Source organism: Hydra vulgaris, chromosome 14 (genome assembly GCF_038396675.1).
Source record: "Hydra vulgaris chromosome 14, alternate assembly HydraT2T_AEP".
In the NCBI taxonomy this organism is placed as follows: domain Eukaryota; kingdom Metazoa; phylum Cnidaria; class Hydrozoa; order Anthoathecata; family Hydridae; genus Hydra; species Hydra vulgaris.
This window is the reverse complement of record NC_088933.1, coordinates 18031062-18057270: the sequence shown is the minus strand read 5'-3', so window position 1 is coordinate 18057270 and position 26209 is coordinate 18031062. Positions and strand designations below refer to the sequence as shown.

The following is a 26209-nucleotide window of genomic DNA, read 5'->3' as shown; positions in this document are numbered from 1 at the left end:
TAGGGTTTATTAAAAGTAATGAGGCAATTGCTTGGGCTATTAAACAGTGTACTGAGTACTGTCTTTACTTTGAGTCAAGTTCTTTAACAAATTTAAAACCTAAATCTATAAAACACAAAAAACCATTCTAAACCTTTCATTCACTAATATTTGTTGTCTTTGAAGTAACTTTTCTTCTGTTGAATCTTTTACAAAGTTCACCAGACCTACTTGCTTTTTGTGAGACTAATTTGAGTTCAGCTATATCATCTTGTGATCTTAGTGTTGATGGTTATTTTTCTTTAATTTGTAAAGACTCCAATAGTCACATGCTTGGCCTGGCTTTTACATTTGTAAAAATTCACCCATTTGTTGGGAAACTATGTTTGAATTCACCGACTATTCTTTTATATGCTCTCATTTCGCACCACTTTGCTCTATCGCCTTTCTTTTTGTTCTATGTCTCTCCTTGATCTCAAGACTGCACTTTTTTTGATGGTATTTCTGATCAAATTGACCATGCTCTCTCTCTTTATCCATCAACCCATATCATTGTTGTTGGTGACTTAAATGTTTATTACACTGAATGGCTTGGTTCTAGTGTCAATGACTCTACATACGTTAAGGCCCACAACTTTTGCCTTTCTCAATCTCTAACAGTCAACTTTCCCACTTGTTTTCCAGACAACCTGAATCATTTAACTTCTCTACTTGACTTGTGTCTTGTTTCTGATCCTAGTCAGTGCTCAGTTTGTCCACATTCACCCTTAAGTGCTACTGATCACAGTTTGATCTCTCTAAACTATTATCTCATAGTTCTTTATCGCCAGAATCTCCTTATCATTGTAACTCTTACAACTGCCTTTAATTTCTAGGACTCAGGCTGGCATGGAATCTTTTATTCCCTCTCGACAATTCCAAGTCAAGCCTCATTCTTCTCCTTGGTTTACCTCACATTGTGCTGCTTCAATTTCTAATCGAAACCATTGCTTCCATATCTATCAGCAAAACGATTCTCCAGAAAACAGACATCATTGTAAAAAGATTTTGTCTAATGCCAAAACCCGTTATTTTCAGGTCATAAAATCTCCCATTTCATCTGGAAAAATAGGCTCTTGTGACTTCTGGAGGATCTTTAACAGTATCAATAATAAGGGCAAATCTGTTATTCCACATATCTTGTATGGTTCAAATTTTGTCACCTCACCTAAAGCCAAAGCTGAATTGTTTGCTAAAAACCTTTCATCAGTCTCTTGATTCCACTAGTTGCATTCTACCTGATATAGCTGTCAAACAGGTCGATCCATTTCTTGACATTCATATTACTCCAGTTTCTGTATCTAAGGTTTCCTGCTTAGAATCTTCTACAAATTGTGGTCTGGACAACATGTCTGTTGTAGTCTTGCAGAAGTGTTGTCCAGAGCTGTCGTCTATAATTTCAAAACTACTTAATAAGTGCTTATCAGAGTCTTGTTTTCTGGCATGCTGGAAAGCCGCATTTGTTATCCTTATTTTCAAATATTCTGGAGACCAATCTGACTCGTCTAACTACTAGTCTTCTTCCTATCATAAGCAAGGTTTTTGAATCTTTAATTAACAAACACCTAATCTCTTATCTTGAATCTAATAACTAACTTTCTGATCATCAATATGGATTTCGATCTTCTAATTCTACATCCTATTTTCTAACAGTAATAACCGATAGGTTTTATTGTGTTTGATAAAGATGGAGAGGTTAAGGCCATCGCTCTCAACATTTCTAAATCTTTTGATAAAGTTTTGCATGCTGGTCAACTCCATTAGCTTTGTTTTTACAGTGTATCTGGAAATATCTTTAAGATTATTGAATCCTTTCACCAATTGTAGTATTAAAGTTGTCCTCGATGGACAGCACTCTTCTTCATATCCTGTTACTTCAGGGGTTTCTCAAGGTCCTTGGCCCTCTACTCTTCTTAATTTACATTAACAATCTTCCAGATATTCTCACATCTAAGGTGGCATTGTTCACTAATGATACTACCATCATTCTTGTCTTGAAAAGAAGACAACACTCTCTGATCGCTTGAAAAGGATCATTTGAGCTTGAAAAGGGTCCACTTTTACTACAACATGGGACTCACAGTGGCTGGTGAACTTTAATTTAAATAAATCCCAATTTTTCTCAGCCAATTGTTACCGCAAAAATTTAGATCTCCATATATATAATTGGAGTTATCTACCCTTAATCTTATAGGATTAACTCTTACTTCTGATCTTTTTTTGGAAACCATATATCAAATCCATTGCAATTTTTCTCTTTATACGTTCTTGTATGGAGTACTGTTGCTATATCTGAGGCTGTTCTTCTAATGATGCCCTTTCTCTTTTATGCAAGGTGCAAAAACGCATTGTAAACCTAGTTGAACCTGCTCTTGCAGCCAACCTCCAACAATTATCACATCATCGTAATGTTGCTTCTCTTTCTCTTTTACTCGTGTTACTCGTCACTCAATAAAATCTCATCCTTTTTTTGTGACTATTCCTTAGTACCAAAAATTCTTATTCGTCTTGTTTTTTCCTCAAATATCAGTTCTTCGGCATTTGCTTCCTTCATTTTTCTTTCCTGATTCATATAATTTGCAATCTTTTAAGTTGTTTGTCAATTTTTAACTTGTTCTATAAACTTCATCTCTTTTTTTTTCCAGTAACTTCCAACTCTAATAGTGGTTGCTTGCAGCCTTGTTGGAAACGACTTGCCAAATTAAATCTCCATCATTTAGAGTTGTTTTGTTTTTGCACTAGAGACTGAGTTAGTCCTTCAAGATGCAAACCTTTGGCTTTCCCAATTTGTCAATTGATCATATTTCAGTCTTGATATTCTGATATTTTAAATTACTTTTTTTTACTACTTGACTTTTGCATTGTCTCAGACACTTGTGACACCTGTGATCACTTTTTTTAATTATTTTTATTGGTTCTTATTATGCTTTCTCTAAAAATCTCATTCTTCTATAACTCATAATTAAAATTAGCAATAAGTAGTAATTTAAAACCCATAATGAAAACCCATTGAAAATTTACTCATAATTATATACCCATAAGTAATTAATACCCATGAGTAATACATAAAATGTTTTGCAATCTTTTGTTAGTTTCGGCAAGCAAATAAGATTTTATTCCCTCCAGTCAGTTCCAACAAGCCTTTAACATACTTTTCTCTTTGTCTACTGCAACTTTAATTATTACTTGAATTTTTTTTTGCTTTAATAATAAAAGTTTCTTAAGAGTGAATGTTTTACTCATTTTTCTTAATTAATCAAATCTTGTATATGAAAAGATTGTTTTTAATTTGTGATCAAAGACTAATTTAAGTAAATGATAATTTAGACATCGCACATGTAATAGAAATGATAAGCTCAGACTCTTAAAAGGTTTAAAAAAAGTAGTATGTAAAATACAAAATTTAATATAATATGTTCATAGCAGTTGAACCACAAACTTTCAGTTTATCAGGATGATGCTCTAACCAATCAAGCTATAGATGTTGATGTTGATAGGTAGTAATAAATGTGAAAAATATAATAAAAACAATAACAAAATTAATAAAAATGAAATTAAACAATGTGCTAACAAAGCAAAGACAAATTACTTAAATACAGTTGTGTGACAATTTATTATGGCTATCCACAATTTTTTACATTCTCAAGTTTAAAAGTCTATTATTTTGTTACTTTTTTGTGATTTATGTACTCAAAAGTAATTTCTATTTAAAAATGGGTATTTTTTTGACAAATAAAAAACATTTAACAAACTGTCATAAATTTTATTTATCAAATATTACCACAAATTCAAGATATTTGGTGATTCTTCCTTTTGCCTCTAAAATTGCAAGGACATTTTAACTTTTGATGCCATTCCATTTTTTAGCCATTTCCTTCAATTCTTTATTATGGTTCCAATGGTGAATAATTCTTTCTATTAAATACACTTTATTTGTAATATTTTCTTTAGATATTTGCTTCTTTTGGAGCACCCAAACATTTTCTATAGGACTTAGGTCAGGAAAGTTTCCTGGCCATGTAATGGAATATTTTGATCTCATAGATATTTTTTAACTAACTTAGCCGTGTGACATGGTGCCCCGTCTTGCATTAAGGTTTTTTTTTCACCTGGACTAAACCATTCTGCCAATTGTGGCAACAATCTTTGTTCCAGGACTTTTTTATATTGTAACTGATTCATTATTCCCTCTACAATATAGAGCCTTCCCATTCTCCTTCCACATATCACTGACCAGATCATCACAGAGTTGGGGTTATTAACAGTTTGATTGATGCAGTCCAATAAGTATTTTTCCCCTTTTTTTTCTTTTTATATACTAAGCCTTCTTTGTTAAAACTTGGAAAGTACTCTCATCGCTAAAGCATACCTTAAAATGTTATACAAAGATTGTTAAGTGAATATTTAAAGTTTGGTGTAAGAAAGTGGATATTTTAAACACATCTAAATTAATTTTACCAATTTCCAATCATCTTCTGTTAAATTCCTATACTTTTTTGCCCACTGCAGCCTTTTTTGCATCATTTTTAGTGTCAGTTTAGGATTCTTAGCTGGACGTCGTGAAATGTAACCAAGATTTTGAAGGTGACATTGTTCTCTTTGACATTTTGACTCCAGATTAGTCCAGCTTATTAGTTATTTCATTATTGGTGGCCTGCCTATTATCTAGAACAATCTTGGTAAGTATTCTTTTCCCGCAGGGTGTAAGGATTCTCTTCTTTCCACATTTACCAACCCTCTTTGGCATCAAGTTCTCTTTATATTAACCATTTTTGTGTCGTATATTTTCTACAGAAACCCACGAAATACCACATTTTCTGGCAATTTCTTGTTGAGAAAAATTATTATTTATTAGAAGTGCCCTGATTTCAGCAACTTTTTGTGGTAACAAGTCCTTTTTTTCCCCATAACTAAAATAAGATATCACATTTCACTACTACAGTTAAGAATTTGCTTTGGTACTTATAACTTCAAAAATATCAAATCAAATATAATTATTTTTACTTTAAAATAAAAAGAAATGTCCAAGAAACAATTTTTTACTGACAAATAAATATTTGATGATAACCTTATAAACCAATTCAAAACTCCGGTAATTAAACTCAACAAGTGTACATCAAAAAGATTATAATTAAGATGACACCATACAAAATGTCTGTCAAAAGTGACAGTGTTGCCAGTATCAAAAAAAAGCACTGATTTTATGAGTTAAAACTTAATTTTAAACAAAAGATCAACTTTCAATGATGAATTTTTACTCTTTATTTGAAAAAATTGAGATTAAACTTCAAAATGATCAAAATTCATAGGTGGCCATAATAAATTGTCACACAACTGTATATATATATATATATATATATATATATATATATATATATATATATATATATATATATATATATATATATATATATATATATATATATATATATATATATATATATAAATATATATATATATATATATATAAATTGTCACACAACTGTATATATATATATATATATATATATATATATATATATATATATATACATATATATATATATATATATATATATATATATATATATATATATATATATATATATATAAATTAGTAAAAAACACTTTTTTACTAATTTATAACTTTTTTCTTCAACTTTAAGTTTCATCATTGCATAAATTATTATAACTAAAAATAAAAATAAAAATTTTTTTTGCTTACTATTTTTTTTTGGTTAACAGGAAGGTACAGAAAGTAATTATTAAATAAATTTCTTTGGAATGGGGATAATTTAATTTGGTCATTTGTTTTTATAATTTTTTAAGAGGTATTTATTTTCGTGTCTACATTGAGAAATTAATTCAGATTTTTTATATAATAAATTTTTCTGATTTAAATGAGTAATTATTTCAAATTTTTCTTGCAAACATAGCATACATTTTATATATATATATATATATATATATATATATATATATATATATATATATATATATATATATATATATATATATATATATGTCTATATATATATATATATACATATTTATATATATACATAATTTATATATATATGTATTTATATATAAAATATATATATATATATATATATATATATATATTTATATATATATATATATATATATTTATATACATGAATATATATATATATATATATATATATATATATATATATATATATATATATATATACACATATCCTATATATGTATATATATATACATATATATATATATATATATATTTATTTATACAATTATATATATATATATATATATATATATATATATATATATATATATATATATATATATATATATATATATGTATATATATACACATTTATATATATATGTATTTATATATAAATATATATATATTTTTATATATATATATTCATATACATATATGTATATATATATACACTGTGTGACAAAAGTTATCGTACACTTTAAAAAAATTACTAACTCTTAATTTAGAATAAAAGAAATGCAAGGAACAAGTTAAAAACTGAATAAAAACTATTTGATTTATAATTATTTAACAAAAATTGAAAAAACAGAACAAGAAAAAAATTTTATTTTTATATCTTGATGAAAAAGCAAGAAAAGTAACAAAAAGAGGGTAACAAAAGTTATCGTACGCTTTCAAAATAGTACACTTTGATAAATATTATGGTAACTAAACTTATATTTTAGTATCGTGTATTTTGTCCTTTAGCTTTTACAACAGCAGCAAGACGTCTTGGCATCGATTCAACGAGTTTTTTTGCAATAGACGGATCGATTGATTCCCACGTCTTTACAATTTGGACTTTTAATTGTTCAATGGTGTTTACACCAGTTCTATCTATTCGTCTATCAATTTTATCCCATAAATGTTCTATTACATTCAAATCAGGGCTTTGAGGTGGATGATTTTGTATGTCCCAACCTTTTTTTTCCATAAATTCCATCACATCTTTGGCCTTATGTTTGGGATCGTTATCTTGAAGAAAAACGAAGTCATCACCAATACCAAGATTACGTGCTGATTGTTCAACATTTTCTTTAATAATACGTTTATAGTAATGTTTATCCATATTTCCTTCAATAAATACTAACTTTCCAACACCTGCTGCCGACATACATCCCCAAACCATTACTGATCCATTTCTGTGTTTAAATGTTCGGACTGTAGTTCCATTTTCTAAGCAATTTTTTGATGAACGCCATACACGAATTCTACCATCAGATCTTCTTACATTAAATTTAGACTCATCTGTCCATAAGACTTTATTCCAGAATGAGTCTGGCATATCATTGTACGTTTTAGCATAGTTTAATCGAAGCTTACAATTTTTATCACTAATACAAGGAACCTTTCTTGTAACGCGACTCACTATTCCTTGTCTTTTAAGACTTCGAATGACTGTTTTTGGACTAATTTTAACCCCCAAATCGTTTTCTATTTTGTGGAAGCTAAGCTTCGTTCAGCACACTTATTCAGTTTTTTTGGACGACCACTTCGGGGCAAATCAGCTAATTTTCCTATTTTTTTGAACTTGTTAATAATTAGAGAAACTGTGGATTTTTTAGAATCAACAATTTTTGCAATACAATTTAACGATTTTCCTTCATTCCAATGCTTAATTATTAGCTTACGAATTTCTACAGTGGTCTTAACCCGTTTCAAGCTCATTTTACTTTTTTTTAACCAAAAGATTCATTTAAAACAATTGAAAATAATCTTAAAGTGTTTATAATTTACTTTATTTTCAAAAATGTATAAAAAATGGTGGACATAACGGTTTGAAGTTAAATAAATATTAGTGTACGCCAAGTGTACGATAACTTTTGTCATCATCTTTAATGTACTTTTTTCAAATTTTGAGCCTAATTTTAATGTTATTTCAGTATAAATTCCAAAAAATTCATAAATTAACAAAATAAATACTAATAAAAAAAAAATTATAAATAATTTTCATTAAATATAGCAGAAAAATTGTGTCTATATTGAATATTATTTTTTTTTCTTAGCGTACGATAACTTTTGTCACACAGTGTACATATATATATATATATATATATATATATATATAAATATATATATATATATATATATATATATATATATATATATATATATATATATATATATATATATATACATATCCTATATATGTATATATATATATTATATATATATTTATTTATATATATATATATATATATATATGTATAATATATATATGTATATACACACATATACATATACGTACACACATGATCTAGAAGACATTATTTTATAAGAAGAACATTTATTTAATAGCTGTTTTTGTGTCAAATATCAGTAAATTTCGAATTTTCATTGATTTATGCAAGGCATCTCAACTTTCAAATCGTGTTTTCTCTATTTTGCAAAACTGTCAGGTACAACCTATTTGCTCTGAGCACGCAAATGATCCCCTACTTCTATTAAAAAGTTAGATTTAGCATGAAATACTTCATGGATGACCCAATATAACAATTTTAACAGATTATGCAAAAATGTGCTTTTTATGAGTTTTTACATATTCTAGCTTACAGCCCTCAGAATTAGAAAAAATAAGTTATAGGTCGCCATCAGGTCAGCACATAATTTTAAAGCACTGCTTGACATAATAACGAATGTGCGAGCATTTAGCATTAAATTATCAGAAAATTGCCAAGTTTGCCTACTTTTCTATCAACCGAAGACATTAGCATAAAAATTTGAATGTTGATTTTACTTTTTTATTATTTTATTAGTAATGTTTTTTTTTTTAATTTCGTTGTTTTGTTTACAACTTAAATGAAAGTTTTTAATTTTTTTTTTTTTGTTATTTATAATTTATAATTTAATTAAAGTGTTAGTTTATTCTTTATTTTAATTATTTATTTAGAATTTTAATAAAGCATTTGTTTTGCTGTTGTGTTTTTATTTACTCAAAATTTAAAGAAAAATTCACTTGACTGTTTTTTTTACCATTTTATTCAGATTTCAAAAAATAAGTATGTTTTGCAATTTTTATAAATAATTTTATTCAGATTTTAAATAAAACATTTGTTTTTCATTTTTAGTTTATTTACTTAATTTAGAATTTAAATAAAGCGAACGCTTTATTTAAATTCTAAATTAACATTTTGATGTTTTTAATTTATTTGGAATAGCATATTTTAAATTAAGTTTTAAAATTCTGAGGTCAGCAAAAATTTTTGACTTCAGACACTGTAAAGTTAACAGTTAGGTCAGCGTTGCCGAATGTGGACCTGAGGGCTGAGCTTATAATGATAAAAATTTGATGAGTTATATAAATGTTCCAATAAAATTGTATAAATGTTTTATAAAATGCCAATATTCTATATCAATTTAGTAAGCTAATGTAGATATTTAAATCTTAAGAAATGTAGAAGTAGAAATAAACATGTTCATTTAAGATCAATGTTTAACTGTAGTTTTGTATGTATGTATGTATGTATGAATGTATGTATATATATTTGTATATATATATATATATATATATATATATATATATATATACAAATATATATTGTTATATAAATTATTTGATTTTACATTAAAGCAGACCAAGCAAAGTAGTAGCACATGTAGGCGTTTGGGCCTGCATAAACTATACATACAGAAGTACTATAACTACACTAACTATAAATACAGAAGTTGTATGCTATTGATTATTTGAAGGTCGAATTAATTTTGATAGATAAATTTGAATTTAAATTTGATAGATTAAAATTTTAGAATATTGATAATGCCTTCTTCCCTCAATCGATATATTTAAAACAACGATACCAGATATAAAGAATATACCAAATCTTGTAAATTCAATAAGAGTAAATCAATGATTACAAGAGAAATGTGGTTCTACAAAATAATAAAATAGTTTTTTTTGCTGTATTTTTTTTTTAATTTTTCTTATATATTATTAGAAATATATCCTTAACTTTTAGCTAATCTTTTTTTTAATTAACATGTTTAATTATTTTTAATTTTTTGTTTTAAAAATCATTTTTTAGATTTTTGTTTATAGATTTCCATGTACAAAGTAGCTGGCCACTTTTTACATGGAAATCAAAGACCTAAGTATAATATTTTTTAATCTAGTGGTGTTACATATATTTTAGGTCAATTTTTGAAATTTGAAATTAGGCTGTCCTTGTTTTTCTTACTAATTTTTAGTTCATATAATACTAAATGAAATGTCATTATTTAATGATTCTCTTTGTAATTAGATGACACTAAAGCTGACATATCAAAATCTAATGCATAAAAAAGAGCTGCCTTTGAAAAACTAGAGTCTCTTGAAAAGCTTTATGTTGAAAAAAAGAAGCTTGTTAAAAAGAAAAATAAACTTTTTTAATAATGTTATTATATATATATATATATATATATATATATATATATATATATATATATATATATATATATATATATATACATATATACATATATAGATATATATATATATATATACATATATATATATATATATATATATATATATATATATATATATATATATATATATATATACATATATATATATATATATATATATATATATATATATATATATATATATATATATATATGTATATATATATATATATATATATATATATATACATATATATATATATATATATATATATATATATATATATATATATATATATATATATATATATATATATATATATATATATATATATATAATATATATATATATATATATATATATGTATAGTATATTATATTTATCTATTTATATTTAATATTTTTTTTTTTATCTATTTATCTATTTATATTTAATATTTATTGAAAAAAGAACTATTCTGTTTTTAAAGTAATCATTTTCTCCTAAATTCTCCTTATTTTTTCCTTGAAAAAATTTGCGTTCGCGACCAAATCTCTTTATAAATTGGAAAATTTATCCTTAATTCTCCTTAAAGTCCTTATTTTTAGCCTCAGTTTTAATAGTGGTAACCCTGATATATATATATATACATATATATATTATATATATATATATATATATATATATATATATATATATATATATATATATATATGTATATATATATATATATATATATATATATATATATATATATATATATATATATATATATAAATCTATATTTTTGTTAAAAAATTAATGTTTTTTTTACTACCCTTCAAAAAATCTTTGCTTGGTGGTACTGGAAGTTGTGAATAATATATATATATATATATATATATATATATATATATATATATATATATATATATATATATATATATATATATATATATATATATGTATATATAGGGTTGTGATGAAGAAAATTGCCAAGTATGTTATATCATGCTCGTAAAATTATAATTTGTTGTCATTGAGCCAATCGTGCATGCTCGGGGTCAGTGCCGCTAGAGCGATCTTGAAATTTGAAAATTGTCAAAAACTGTTTATAAAAAGCTTTTTATTTGTTATACGACTTTCATTTGTCAATGTTTGAAGTAGTATCTACAACAGCACATTTATACTACTTCAATAATGTAGTTTTTTATACTTCCCAACTTATTTGCGCCAGATCGCTATTTTTTTAAATTACTAATGGTAAAAAAAAATGCAAACAAACAAAAACGCAAGTGCTTAATAAGTTCTTATAATAGTATTGAAAAATAAATTTGTGGCTAAAATTTTTTGCTTTCGTTGTTTTGATATGTATTTAAAATGCTGTTAACTTAATATTTACGATTAACGGTTTTTATATTTCTTGATATTTTTTTAATAATTAATTTTTTTCGTAAATTAATTAATAACTATCAAATATATTTTTTATAATTTCTTATTTAAATAACGCTTTTTTTTATCGTCAAAAAATTAGTAGATTATAACACAAGTTTAAAACTCCTCTTCAAAACTATTAGTTGTAAGTTAAAGATTTTCCTCTCAAATGTTGTAGCGGTCTTTCCTTTTTTTTTGAAACTGAATGCTGCTAATTCGGCAGTCATATCTTCATCAGCACTATCTATTTCATTGTTGTCATTGAAAACTTGATTTGGAATTAATGATGCTGTTGTCGTATAGTCATTAGTTAGCATATTATCAGATAGTTGATCTGATAATATGCTAGTTACTGTGCTAAACATTCGCTTCATGCTTGAATTTGATCCGGAAATCATTAAAATAATTGATAGAACTTTTAATAAATTAGGAAACTTTGATTTTTTGTACAAGAATATCGCAGTTACAAAAATACATTTTTTCCTCAAATGTTTATTTTATGTAGCACCTATCTTACGTGAATGATAGCAAAAGACAGTTTAACAATTATTTTGGTTACTCTTTTTCATTATATGTAATTTATATATATTTATATTTATATTTATAAAAGTACACATTTTTACTGATCAATTTATATCGTTTAAATCATTTTCTATAATATATTTTATATAATATAAACATCAATTTGCTTTAGTGTGAAACTGAAAAGAATAGAAACTGAATAGAAAATAAAAAAACAATAATAAAAAAGGAACAAACAATTTTTAATTAACGAAGAAGGAAGAAACAATTTTTAATTAACGTTATGTTACGTAAGCGTCGTTAGTTAAAAACATAAGTTTTAATTGCGTCATTAAAAAAAGAATTCTTTAGAAAAAAAGAATGCTGTAACATTGCTCAAAAAAAGATTATTTTACTTAATTGAGTTTTTTTATGTTAAGTTTTTAATTTTTTTCTCTTTCATTTACATTTTTTTTTCAAGTTAGTATTTTTTTTTAACTTTAACTTCAAGTTAATATTTTTTTTTAACTTTTTAATCTTAGTTTAGTTTTTTTAGCGTATTTTTGAAATAATTCAACATTTAACATTCACATAAACCATATCATCAAGCAAATGTGTAAATACTTGTTGGCCAAATTGTCAAAACAAAACATAATAATGGTGTGTAATAGCATGTCTTCCTGGTCAAGCCTGCAACAAACGACACTTTAGCGCAGTTCAAATTTAAGAAATCAGAATCTGGTAATTAAGAATAAAAATTCCTTATTTCAAAGCTAATAAATTATTATTACCTTAGAGGATTTTGTCTTTATTCCTTCGGTTGAGGTTACACATTGCTCATTTGAGGATTTCTCACTCTCACATCTTATTGCAGTAAGGTGAGATGCTTTTTCTAAATATCTTTGAATTGTGTGGTTTGTCACAAAGTTTGTTCCATCGATAAACCGTAAAGCACCTTGACGTATCAAGCCTTTACAACCTTGCAATACTGCTTCCCTATTTCTTGTACAAACTTTGCAGTATATTTCAATAACGTATGTAATTCTGTTGGAAATTTCAGTTCTAAAGCCTCTAATACCTCTTCTATTTCTAAAGCCTCTATTTCCTCTTCAGTTCTAAAGCCTTCTATTACCTCTTCAACTTTCCATTTCATAAATGTTGACAACATTACTTTGTTTCCTTTTGGAACATCCTTGATTGTGGACATTCTAAACAGCAGAAATGTTTTTGATTAATTTAAGATAATAACTAGTTATTAATCTCCATTAAGAAAATTTTAATAATCTCCATTAAGAAAATTTTATTTTTATTATAAACAATGTATGGAATAATATTAACAATAAATCAAATAAATCTTACTTGACGTTTTTACAAAATTAAAAATATTTAGAAGCTTTAACTTTCTTATAGTTATTTGCTAATTTTCTATTCCCATTTCATTTGCACTTTTTTATATTCAGTAAAGAAACAATCCATCCCTCTAAAAGACAAAAACTTTTTGATAAGTCATCCAACTCATCATCTTACTATCCTGGGTTTAGTGATTCTGACTCTGAGGCTGACGACAGTGAATATGAAAACAATGAAGATGAATAAGATGAGACTACTCCTATACCAAGGCATTGAAGCCAATGAAGGCATTGAAATCCCAACTCCATGTCAATCAGCTATTTACAAGTCAACAATCAAAGAGGCAATCAAGCTGAAAAAAGAAATGTTTGAAAAGTTGCATATGGAAAGTTAGTCCTTACACTTTGATGGCAAGCACATCAACGGAATCAATTATCAAGTGGTCATCCTTAACAATGAGAGAAAAGAAATCAAATTGGATGTCCTGGGCTTGGTAGATGGCAGGGGAAAAACTATTGCTTAAGGAATTTCCAAAGTCCTTGAATAATTTCACCTATGGAGTTCAAGATTGTTGCAGATACCACCAGCATTAACACTGGAAAAAATAATGGTGTTGTTGTAATATTGCAACGAATGTTCACAGAGAAACGCTTCAAAAAGCTTTAGTTTATCAGTTGTCAACACCATGTATTAGATAGAATCTTCTGTTTGGTGATGGATGAAGAGCTTGGAAGTAAAACACAATTGCCAAACATCGAATATCCATTTGTATCTTAACTGTTGAAGGAGTACGAACAACTGAAAACACAGTTTGATAACAGAATAGAAGTAATTCTCGAAACATCAGGCTGGAGAGAGGATATGAAATTTTTATTTTCATTTCACTCGAGAAAGATATGCAAATAATAGTTTATTTCGTGCTTTTTAGGTAAAAGTTCATCAACCTACAGTGCAAGAGCATGGGGTTGAGAAAAGTCAAAACCCTAATATATATATATATATATAAAATAATTTATTTCAATAATTATTATTGGAATAAATTATTTATGTATATATATATATATATATATATATATATATATATATATATATATATATATATATATATATATATATATGTATATATACATATATATATATATATATGTATATATATATATGTATATATATGTATATATATATATGTATATATATATATATGTATATATATATATATGTATATATATATATGTATATATATATGTATATATATATATATGTATATATATATGTATATATATATATATATGTATATATATATGTATATATATATATATGTATATATTTTTATGTTATATATATATATATATATATACAAATATTAAATATATATATATATATATATATATATATATATATATATATATATGAAAGTTTTTATTAGTATTCTATTATGAAGGTTTTTATTAGTATTCTGTTATGAAGGTTTTATATGTATTTGTGCATGATTATACCAGAAGATTATTGTTTTTAAAAAACATTATTGGAAGCAAAATAATTATTGAATTTAAATATTTTTTTAAAATTTTTGTGGGGAAAACGTAAAATTTTTTATGTCTAAAAATATATTTACATATGTAGCACATATAATATTTACATATGTGACACATAAAATATATATCAGGCCTTGTTTTAAATTAAAAATGCTTAACGCAATAGTCTAATGTGAATATGATGTCATAAAATTCTTTTTATTTTTCTTATTTTTTATAGACATTAACTTTTTTAAATTTGCTGCAATAATATTAATTTTTAAATTGCTGCAATAATATTAATTACCGCAAAATGAGTTAAGAGCTATTTAAGTTCTTTTTTATTATTACTCTAAGGGAATTTTTCTTTTCTTTAATTTTTTTTTAATATTAATTAATTAAATTTAATATTACATTATTAAAAATCTTTGATATTAATAAAGTTCTTTCTTTTCTCGACGTTTGCATAAATGAGTTACAATATATTAAATTTTTAAATTTAAATGATTATTTCTTTGCAGCTTTGCAACTAAAAATGATTTTTTATTTTAAAAAAGTTAACAAATAAAAAATTTACTTTAATTTATTTACTATAATTTATTTTATTTATTTATTAAAAGTTTATTAGTTTATTAACAATTTTGTTGCAAACAATTGAAAGCAAAGGTTATTTTTCCAAACATCATTTATTAAAATTATATCGCTGTATATCAGGAGTGTTCGATTTCACTTCCGAAAAAGTGGAATTTTTCGGAAGGAAAGTGAAATCGAATACTCCTGATTTTTTAATGATCCATGTTTTTATAATGAAAAATAAATTGTTTCTATTATACGATTTATGTAACATAAAAAAAAATTAAGTTTTAATGAGGTTCCTACTTTCCAGGAAGTGGAAATAGATAGAATTCAATCTATTTCCAATTTCTGGAAAGTGGAAAGTATTTCAAAATAAATCACTTTCTTTAAGTTTTTACATGGTAATAAAATTATATTATTACTAGTAATTAAATTCGACCTTTCTTCCCTTACTTTCCAATCACTTTCTATTGGGAAGTCATTAAAAAAATTTATTTAATTCTCATCTATTTTATCACCCGGAGCTCATTAAAACCTGTCCCAGTTTATTAAGACCTGTCCCAGTTTATTAATTTTTAAAGAAAAAAAAGTTTTAATGTAAACTTAAGAACTACTGTTTGTTAAATGAGCTGTCTTGATTACGCAAATACATTATGCAAAGATAAATATCTATTATACTTATTTATACTTATAACTGAACTATTTGCGCACTTATTGCTAAAAATGGTTTATTGTTAATTTTAAAAAACAAATATATTTAGTACCATTAATGAATTTGAAAAAAAAATTTAATTATATAATTAAATAGATTTTAATTATTTATTTAATTTTAAGGAGTTCTTATTTTAATGCCAAAAATTATAAAATAAACCAAGGCTGGTATTTTAAAAAAAGAAGCATTTTTTTTTAATGATTTTCTCTTTTTAAATCGAACTCAAAATAAATATACTTCAGTCGCCGAATGAACTACGATCTCACTTTCTACAATTTTTTAGAGTTATCGAATAAAATAGTAAAACTATGTCAATAGAAGTTATCCAGAGATAACTTCTAAGAAATAACTTCTATTAGCTAAGGGATAACTTCTGTTGAATATTCTTCAATTGGAAAATTTTTTTGCACTTATTTTATCACATGATTACAATATTTTTAAACAATAAGACCATTTTGTCAAAATATTTTATTTCTTGACCAGGAATAAGTTCTATTGACTATGCTATAATCAATTATTTGTTAAAAAGAAATCTTATTAAGTAAAGAAAATAAAAATAAAAAGATTGTACAAATTTTTTTTGACTTTCTAATGAAAAGTGATTATAAAGTGTGGGGAAGTAAGGTCAAATATACTATAAATTTAGTTTCATGTAAAAATCTAAAGAAAAAGAATTATTTTTTAATACTTTCCACTTCCACAATTTTCATTTTTTTTTTGCCTTTAAACAATATAGTATAGTTAAATAAACATTTTCCAATATAAATACATTTAATTTGCAAACACTTTCCAAATCAGAGGAAATTACTTTCCAAAACTGGTTAGAAAGCGAAATAGAACACTCCTACTGTATATATTGTTTATTTAAAAAAAATTGCTGCGATTTAACTTGCGTTATAAAAAAAAAAGTTTAACTTATGTTTTATGCAAATTTATTTGCAAAATATATGCAAAATTATAATACAGCAGTTTATTGAAAATTTAATTTTCAGTAAAAAAAATATTTAGTAAGGAAAACCAAAAAAACAATTTTAATGAAATTTTAATACTGAACAATATTTAGTAATATTTTAAAATAAATTTGACAGTTAAATTAAACCAAACATTAACTTCATTTTAATAAGCTTAAATATTTTTTTAAAATCAAAATAAAATTATATATTTTTAAAATCTAAATCAAATTATATAATTTTTTTTATCAGAATAAAATTATATATTTTTATTAAATTTGTTTTAAATTAATTCATTTATATTATTATGATCTTTGCTTTAAGCTTAAAGTATTAGTGTTTTTCAAGCAAAAAAATCATTACAATAAAATAAAAACAAAAATAGAAATAATTTTTTAATTTTATTTGAGCTTTTTCATTATTAATTAACGCTTATATCTAACATAATTGTCAAACTTTTGTAACAAATATTTTTACATAAATGTCATTCAAAAGCTAATGTGATTTTTTTAAAATTTATTAATTCTTTTATCTTACTGCTTATAGAATAATTTAAAAGTTATAAAATGATAAAAAATTGCATAACCAAAATCGCTTACTGCTTACGTAAAATCGCCTAAGGCATACGTAAATTTCTCTACCCGTAACGCTTTAAAACAAGGCCTGTATTTAACACATAAGATATTGATTAATTGAAAAGTTCAAAACAACCACAAAATCATGATTTCAGCTCTAACTATTCAAAATAGAATCTGATTTCACTGTAGAATATGTCACTAAAAGCTCTATTTGACTCTAAGACATACAAAACAAAACTTTTTATTTGCAAAAAAGTGTGTTGTTGTGCTTATTAAGTACTGGAAGAAAGTATTTTGGGGTGATTTTCCAAAATCACCCCAAAATACTAAAGTTGGTGAAAATCCAAATAATAGAGTTGGTGAAAATCCAAACTTAACCTGATCTCATTGGATGGGCTGCAAAAAGTTTGGCAGAAACAAGGAGAAGCATTAAAGAAAGTTGGATGAGAGGAACAGTAAAACAAGGTTGTGGAAATGTCATGGTTTTGGGATTGATGGAACCATGAAAACAAATGTGTATATAGACAATTTGAAGCAAAATTTTGATTCGGAAATAGTTAAGTGTTTGAAAAGGACAATGACTAGTAACATACTGCCATATCAACAAAGGAGTATTTTCAAAAAGAATGATATTAATGTGATGGAATGGGCTGCCCAGTCTTCTGTCCTTAATCCCATTGAGCATTTGTGGTACAATCTAGACCAGAAAGTTAGAGATATAGCTTACAGAAGACAAAATGATCTAAAAGCAGCCATAGTCTAAGCATGGAAGAAAATAACTCCAGAAGAGACAAAATCACTGGTGGAATCAATTCTTCAACGTCTACAAGCAATTATTCCAGCAAATTTACCCAATTGAATATGAAATGTAATTTTTTGCCTATATTCGGAAATTCTTTTTATTTGTTTTATTAATTTTTTTTTGAGAAAATATTTGAGGAAAATAGGCACAGTTGATTTTATGTCTTATAAACTTATATTTTTTGATAATATTTGTTTGTTATTCAAGTTTATGTTACACTAAGTGTTTATAACAACTTTTGATTCAAAACTGACAAATTATATCTGCATAAGGTACATAGACCTTGAAACAAGCTTTCAGACAAAGGTTGATAAAATACAAGAGGAAAGAAAAATCATTAAGTTTAATAATCATTAAAGTTGGTGAAAAGCGTCCATTAAAAAATAAATATTTAAATATTTTAAATAAGTATTTTTAAACTTAAATTATTTTTAAAGAGCAACCTTTAACATCGGCAGTTGTCAAAAAAGGTGAAAATTATTTTATTAACACTTGAAGCCCCAAGTTGGATCAATTGATCCAAACACAACTTTGATACTTTGCTGAAGCAAAAATTTTGTTAATAAAATGATATTTTATGACTTTTATTATTTAGATCTAATTTACTGAAAAAGGGAAATACTACATAAAAAACACATTCAGAGATGCGGCTATAAATATTTATACCTAATTACTCTAAGCTGGATCAATTGATCCACCTTATAGAGAACGTGCATATACATAACAATTTTAGTCAAATAATTTAGGCTATTTGCAATATTTGCATATATTTGACAAGCACCTTCCACAAACAGGTTTCTTACAATTTGCACATACTGTTGATGTCAAATTATGTTTGCAATTTGTTTTTATATCAAACGAGTTGATAATTGTGTATTACTGTTGGTAGCTATTGTGGTATTACTGTTGTCAGCAAATAAGGATTTTCTGTGAGTAATATTTGCTTCTCTTAACTGTTCAGATAAAGTGTAAAAAAACTTTTGTCTTGAAATTTTTTGTTGTGTAACTTTTTAAAAAATGATCCAAGCGTTTACACCGGTCAAGTCCAAAATATTGAAAAAAACAGTTAGCGGCCAGCATTTGCACCCAGACTTTGTTGACATTTGTCGACAGATTGAATCTAACATATTAACTCTACAGTTATTTGCATTGAAATAAAGTATTCCCCCTGGTTTCTTCTTCCCACCACTTTGCTTAGTCGCCCCTCTATGAAGTGTTGATAATAAAATTACAGTTTTGTTCTTCTTTGCCTGATAGAGAATCAAGTTTAATGGTCCATTTATGTAGAAATTCGAATTGTAAAGTGGAAGTGGATCAAATGCTGGAATTTCTTTTCTACTATGTTTAACTGTTCCAACAATTGACGTTTTCTTTTGCAAAAGTTTTGTTGCATGATCAGCACTTGTAAAAAAGTTATCTGTAATAACATTATACACATGGCCAAAGTAAGGTTCCATTAGTGACATGACCACATGAGTACCCAAATTTTCTACATGACTTTCATCTTTTCCTAAAAACAGTTTGATACTGAGACAATATTTAGTCTTTAGATCAGCTAAAATCCAGAATTTGATTCCAAACTTGTCCGGTTCATTAGACATTAACTGTGTGAAGCAACATCGAGCTTCAGTTGGGAACAGCTGTTCATCAATTGATAAAGATTCCTCAGGTATATAGCATTTTTGACTGTTTTCTACAAATCTTGCCAGCACCCATGACATAAGAGCAAATTTCTCACTTTAAAGGAGTTTTCTACGTTCTCAACATATATCAAATCTAATGTTTTTCATGTCTTCAAATCGAGAGCGCGGCATAGTTTCTATAAATGCTTTGTTGCCATATTTTTCAGACCATAGGAATTTAACTGGAAAATTTCTTGCGTTCATGCACCCGCGAAGTTATATTAGGCCTATGAAAGCATCAAGTTCAATGTCGCTTATATTACATCCTTCATTTGATAAATAGGCAGATAAAACAGTGCATTTTCTGATAAAGCGTGTAAACCCTTCATCCATAATTAGTTATCCATAAGTAGACACACGTTTTGGACATTGATATGTAACTGATTGGTCAATTAAAAGAGGATGTGCTGCAACAGAGGTTTTTAATGATGAAGCACCATCAGCGTTTGTTGAACTCAAGCGTTTCATTATAATATTAGTTGCTTTTACGATATTTTTCTACAGGACAATATAGTAGTAAGTTTCATAGTGTAAAACAGTAATATTAGTGTACTTTTGGTGGCAGTATATTTATACCATATATGCAAAAAAAATATTTTATTTTCTTCGCTAATATTTTCATTTTATTTCTAATTCGCTAATATTTTCATTTTATTTCCTACTTAGAGTAAAACGCGCTGTAATTTGGGCCTAAAACCTATGTAAATATATGTAGGGTGAAAGAAATCTATACATTTTATATAACTTACATCAAAATTAACAGTTTTAACTGTTAGTTTCATACATTTAAACAAGAAAATAAGTCTAAATGCATATAAATATTAAGTTGGATCAATTAATCCACTTTGGGGATTCTAGGTATATAAAAAACCTGGGGCTTCTAGTCTTAAACCTTTTAAACCCCAACCTACACAACTATTATATATATATATATATATATATATATATATATATATATATATATATATATATATATATATATATATATATATATATATATAATAGTTGTATATATATATATATATATATATATATATATATATATATATATATATATATATATATATATATATATATATATATATATACTTTGATATTACCTAATTGCAATTCATTACAATTAGGTAATATCAAAGTAAAATTGTTTTAAATATAAAATTATTTTTATTTATTTTAGTTGTTAAAAATAAAGAGAATACTAATATATTGGGTTCTTGAAGTTTTTTTATTTAAAATAATGATTTGATGTAAATGCTTCGGAAATCAAACCCTTTTTATTGCTAGTGTGGTGAACTAACTTAAAAAAGATGTTAGATAGGTAAGGTTAAGCAGAGAACCTGTCAGAAGGAGGTGTTACAAATTTTGAGCAAAGGAAGGAGTCTAAATATGGAATGACTATACTTAATGGGTAATAAGATGTTAGTTGTATATTTTGATGATAAAATTATAAAACATATTGTGCCCACAATATGTTTTATAATTTGTTACAGTTGTCTGCCTAGACAACTACTGTAGAAAAACTAGTAGTATCTGTAACTAGCTTGGAGTTTAAAACCAAAGATGAGTTTCTTCTTGTGGTCATATTGACTGAGAGTGTTAAGAGAAGCAGTATGGCTAAGAGTATTATGATTCTCCTAGAATATATTGATATTGCTGGCAATATTGTAGGATTCTTTTACGACACAAGAGTAAGTAATACTCAACGAAAATCATATGTAGTATTCTGGCATAATTTCTTAAACAATTTGGTAAACAATTTATTTAGTTATAGACTCCATATTGCTGAGATAAAATTTATTTGGGCTTTTAAAGTAATTCTGAAAGAAAACTAGCTCTACATTGTAACACTACTATATTGTAACAATAGCCTTTGTTCACTACATTGTAACACCACTATATAGTAACACTGCCTTTAACAAAAAAAGTTGTTATTTGTACTTTTTATTTTTTTGGCAAAAAATTAAAAAGTACAAATAATAACTAAAATCTTGAACAAATACCTCAGTCAAATGCCTTAAATCGTTTATGAATGCACTGGTTAAATGGGGGTTTGTTGGAGTGTTTGAGTTTTGAGAAATCACTAATACTTCTTCTATTATCAATCATAGAATTTTTTTATTTTGTTTTTTAATTATCTATACCAGCAAAATAAATTAGAGTTTAAGTGAAAAATCTTTTTTGTATTTTCAATCATTTAACTCTTATGTTACGAAACATTGTTGACAGTGGCTTGCTCTTTACTAATTTTGACCACAAGCCATTGGTTATGGTATTTTGATTTTTATTGAATTTTTTAAAATAATGGTTTTCAACTCTTTACAAATCTTTGTAAAGAGTTTTATTTGCAGAATAGTTTTTTTCATTTCAAGAAACTAGAACTTGCAATAAGAACACCTGTAGCTACATCACTGAGTCACCAGCTTTAACATATATAATGTGATTAAAATTTTTTGTTTGACAATCTGAATTTGGTGTTAACAAAACAAAGCTTTACAAAAACAGATATTTGGAATATGAATGAAATAAGTTGTACAACCATACAAAAGTCATAAAATATTGCTGATGAGCAAGGAGTGAAGCAAATCAGAGTTTTCACATTAGCCAAGAGAAATTTTTTTTTTTTTTTTTTTTTTTTTTTTTTTTTTTGTTATTTCACCTCCCCAAGGCCCAGAAGGCCACTACAGATGAAGAGGCTACTTAATTGTGGTTATAACCCTCTCTCAACTCTATAACTCCGAAACACGAACCTTGACGAACAAGGCCGCTGCGCGGAGAAACAAGTTAAGCGCGGTACTACCAGGGACGTGGTGGGGATCGAACTCAGAACCTCTCGCTTATGAAGCGAGCGCTCTACCACAACACCACTACCGCATATGGCTTGAGTGCAAAAGTGCTGGCCTTAAGAAGAACACTGCATAAATGTTTTATAGTATTAAGAATACTATATAAAATATTATTAACTATTTTTAAAGTTTAAATAAAACTTTTGTAACTTTTAACAATCTTCAAATGATTTAAATCATTTGAAGATTTCAAAAACATATAGATTTTAATGTCAGTTTCATGATTACTTTTAGTTCGTAATCTTTTTGTTGTTGTGTGCAATATTTTAGCTCTAAAACATTTGTTATTTTTGTTTTCAGAAATAAGGAAACATTTTTAGTTACAACTAATGATGGAACATTTAAAGAGCATATGATAACGTTTGATTTAAAGGCTAAGCTTATGATTGAAACAGACTTGAGCTCTGGATTACAAATAAACACCTATAATTTAGGTAAATTAAATTTTTTATATATTTTCTGTTACTAGGTTTACTCAGTGGTGGTTTTTGGCAATGGTCAGTAACTCATTTTCTGAAAGCTACCTCTTTACATATGCATTTGTCCCACTCTATTATGACACTTAAATTCCTTAGTTTCACAAAAAATAATTTTTTTAAAAAGTATATCAAGCTTTATCTCAATATAAAGAAAACAAAAATACAAATTTCTTTAAGAGTATATCAAGCTGTATCTCAAATAAATATGTTTGTAACTCTTTTTAACTCAATGCAAAACTCTATTAAATGAAATTAGGTAACTAACAATTTATTTGCTAAAAATTAGTGTGGCAAAAGTTCTTTTTATGAACTATAATGTTTTCTCTTTTTTTTTTCATTAGTGTTGATTTAATTAATGTTGTTTTTAATTAATGTTGTTTTCTCTTTTTTTTTCATTTATGTTGATCCTGGGCTCATTGCTCCTTAATGCAATGAGCCCAGGATAACATTTGCAAAGTTGTAGTAACCCCAACAATAAATGATTAAAGTTACTCTTAAAGCATTTTTGCAGCTTTTATGTTTTTTGACTTTTATTGCATAAAATGCATTGTACAATGCACACTTATATTTTAAACTTTACAGTATTATAAGTGTGCATTGTGCAATATATATGATTAAGAGTCACATACAACTTTAAAGTTAAGGCTTTTTATTAAATTTACAAAATAAAGTAATAGTTTATTTTTTTTATTTATTTGCATTTGAAAAAATATGTACAAAACACAAAATGTTGAGACAGGTAATTACTAGATTACTCTACAGTAACACCAACATAAAAATAGTAATAATAGTAATAAAATCTTCAATAAGAGTAATTGTAAAGAAACCAACATTTTTTATAAGCAGTAGAAACTTTTATAGCTTTTTATCAAATTTTTTATCAAATAAGTAATGTTGTTTACAAATAAATTAACAACTATTATGAAAAGCTACCTCTTTACATATGCATTTGTCCCACTCTATTAATGTACTTATTACGTGGAATAAACTTTTGTGAATTATTTCTTGTAAAATATTTTGAGTTGGAAAAAGTAAAAAAATCTGAAAAAAGTAAATCAACAAAATTATGTACAATTTTATTAGTCATATAAAGATCAAATTCAATTCTGCGATATTCAAGAGATTCAAGTTGGAAGACAATAAGTCTTGAAAAGTAATCAGTGTATGTAATATGACATCTTTTGCAGACAAAGATTGATTTTAATACAAGTTGCATATAAGCTTTGTAAGCTTTCAACAAAATTGAGAATTGTTAAAGATGAAGGATTTTAAAAGTAGGTAAATGCGAGAGCGTGCTATGCTTGAAATATGAGAGCAGTGATATAAGAGAACTTGGTATCGAAGGATATATCCTTAAATGAATAAACAGTTTCAATATTGTTAACAGTTTAATGAATAAGGATGAGAAGGTAGAAGCATAAATAAAAACATTTCTTGATATTTTTAGCCAATCATTTTTTAGCCAATCATTGGCCGAGATTTTTTTAAAAGTGTTTACTTTTACTTTTATTTTTTTTAAAGATAAATTTTGTAATAATTTCTTGATTGATACAACTTAATATCATCTACAAATAGCTTAATGCCACAATCTCAATCAGTGCAGTAAATTATGTTGTTAATAAATATTGAGAGCAATATAGGTCCTAGTACTGTTTCTTGTGGTATTCCCCTCTTTACTGGAATGTTTTCGGAATACAAGGTACCAACACACACACATTGAGAGTGGTTAGTTACAAATTTTTCAATCCAATTAAACAGTTCATATTTAATACCTTAGTGTTGCAATTTGACCATTAATTTAGGATAAGTTATCAAGTCAAATGCTTTTTCAAAATCAATATAGGTGATGCTAACTATTTTTTTGTTATTTATGGCAGTGGTCAATTTGTTTAAAGTTTTTTCCAGCATTTGTGAGTAAGTGGATCTGCAATTTATAAAACCATATTGATGTTGAGAAGTAAAGCATTTGTGAGTAAGTGGATCTGCAATTTATAAAACCATATTGATGTTGAGAAATAAAGTTATTTACAAACAGATAGTTTTTTATAGTTTTAGCTATGATTATTGCCATAGCTTTGCAAACAATACAGGTCATTGAAATAAGTCTGTAGTTGGTTGGTAGAGAAGGGTTGCTTTTCCTAAAAATTGGACAAATTATTGCTGATTTCCAAATTTTTGGTATATTATTAGTGGTCATTGACATTTCGAACAAAATAGAAAGAGGAATAGCAATGGTAGTTGCAATTGATTTTAAAAGTATTGGAGGGTAACTGTCTGGAGATTTGGAAAACTTTGCTGGGAGATTTTATAACAATGAAATGACAAAATCATACAATAGAGTAATACATTACTCAAAGAATTTTGATGGGATGTAAAATCTAATGGGGGATTAACACCATTGTCATTGTTGATTGA

General features: G+C 25.8%; 1 protein-coding gene across 2 annotated transcripts in view; it reads left to right on the top strand.

Moving 5' to 3' along the window:
- Positions 1-26209, top strand: part of LOC101235693 (nischarin) — a 193340-nt gene that overhangs the window by 146575 nt on the left and 20556 nt on the right. For both annotated transcript variants that reach the window (XM_065818391.1, XM_065818392.1), the window contains exon 20: positions 23616-23749. In XM_065818391.1, the coding sequence (XP_065674463.1) occupies positions 23616-23749 (134 nt within the window). The remainder of the gene's footprint in view (positions 1-23615; positions 23750-26209) is intronic.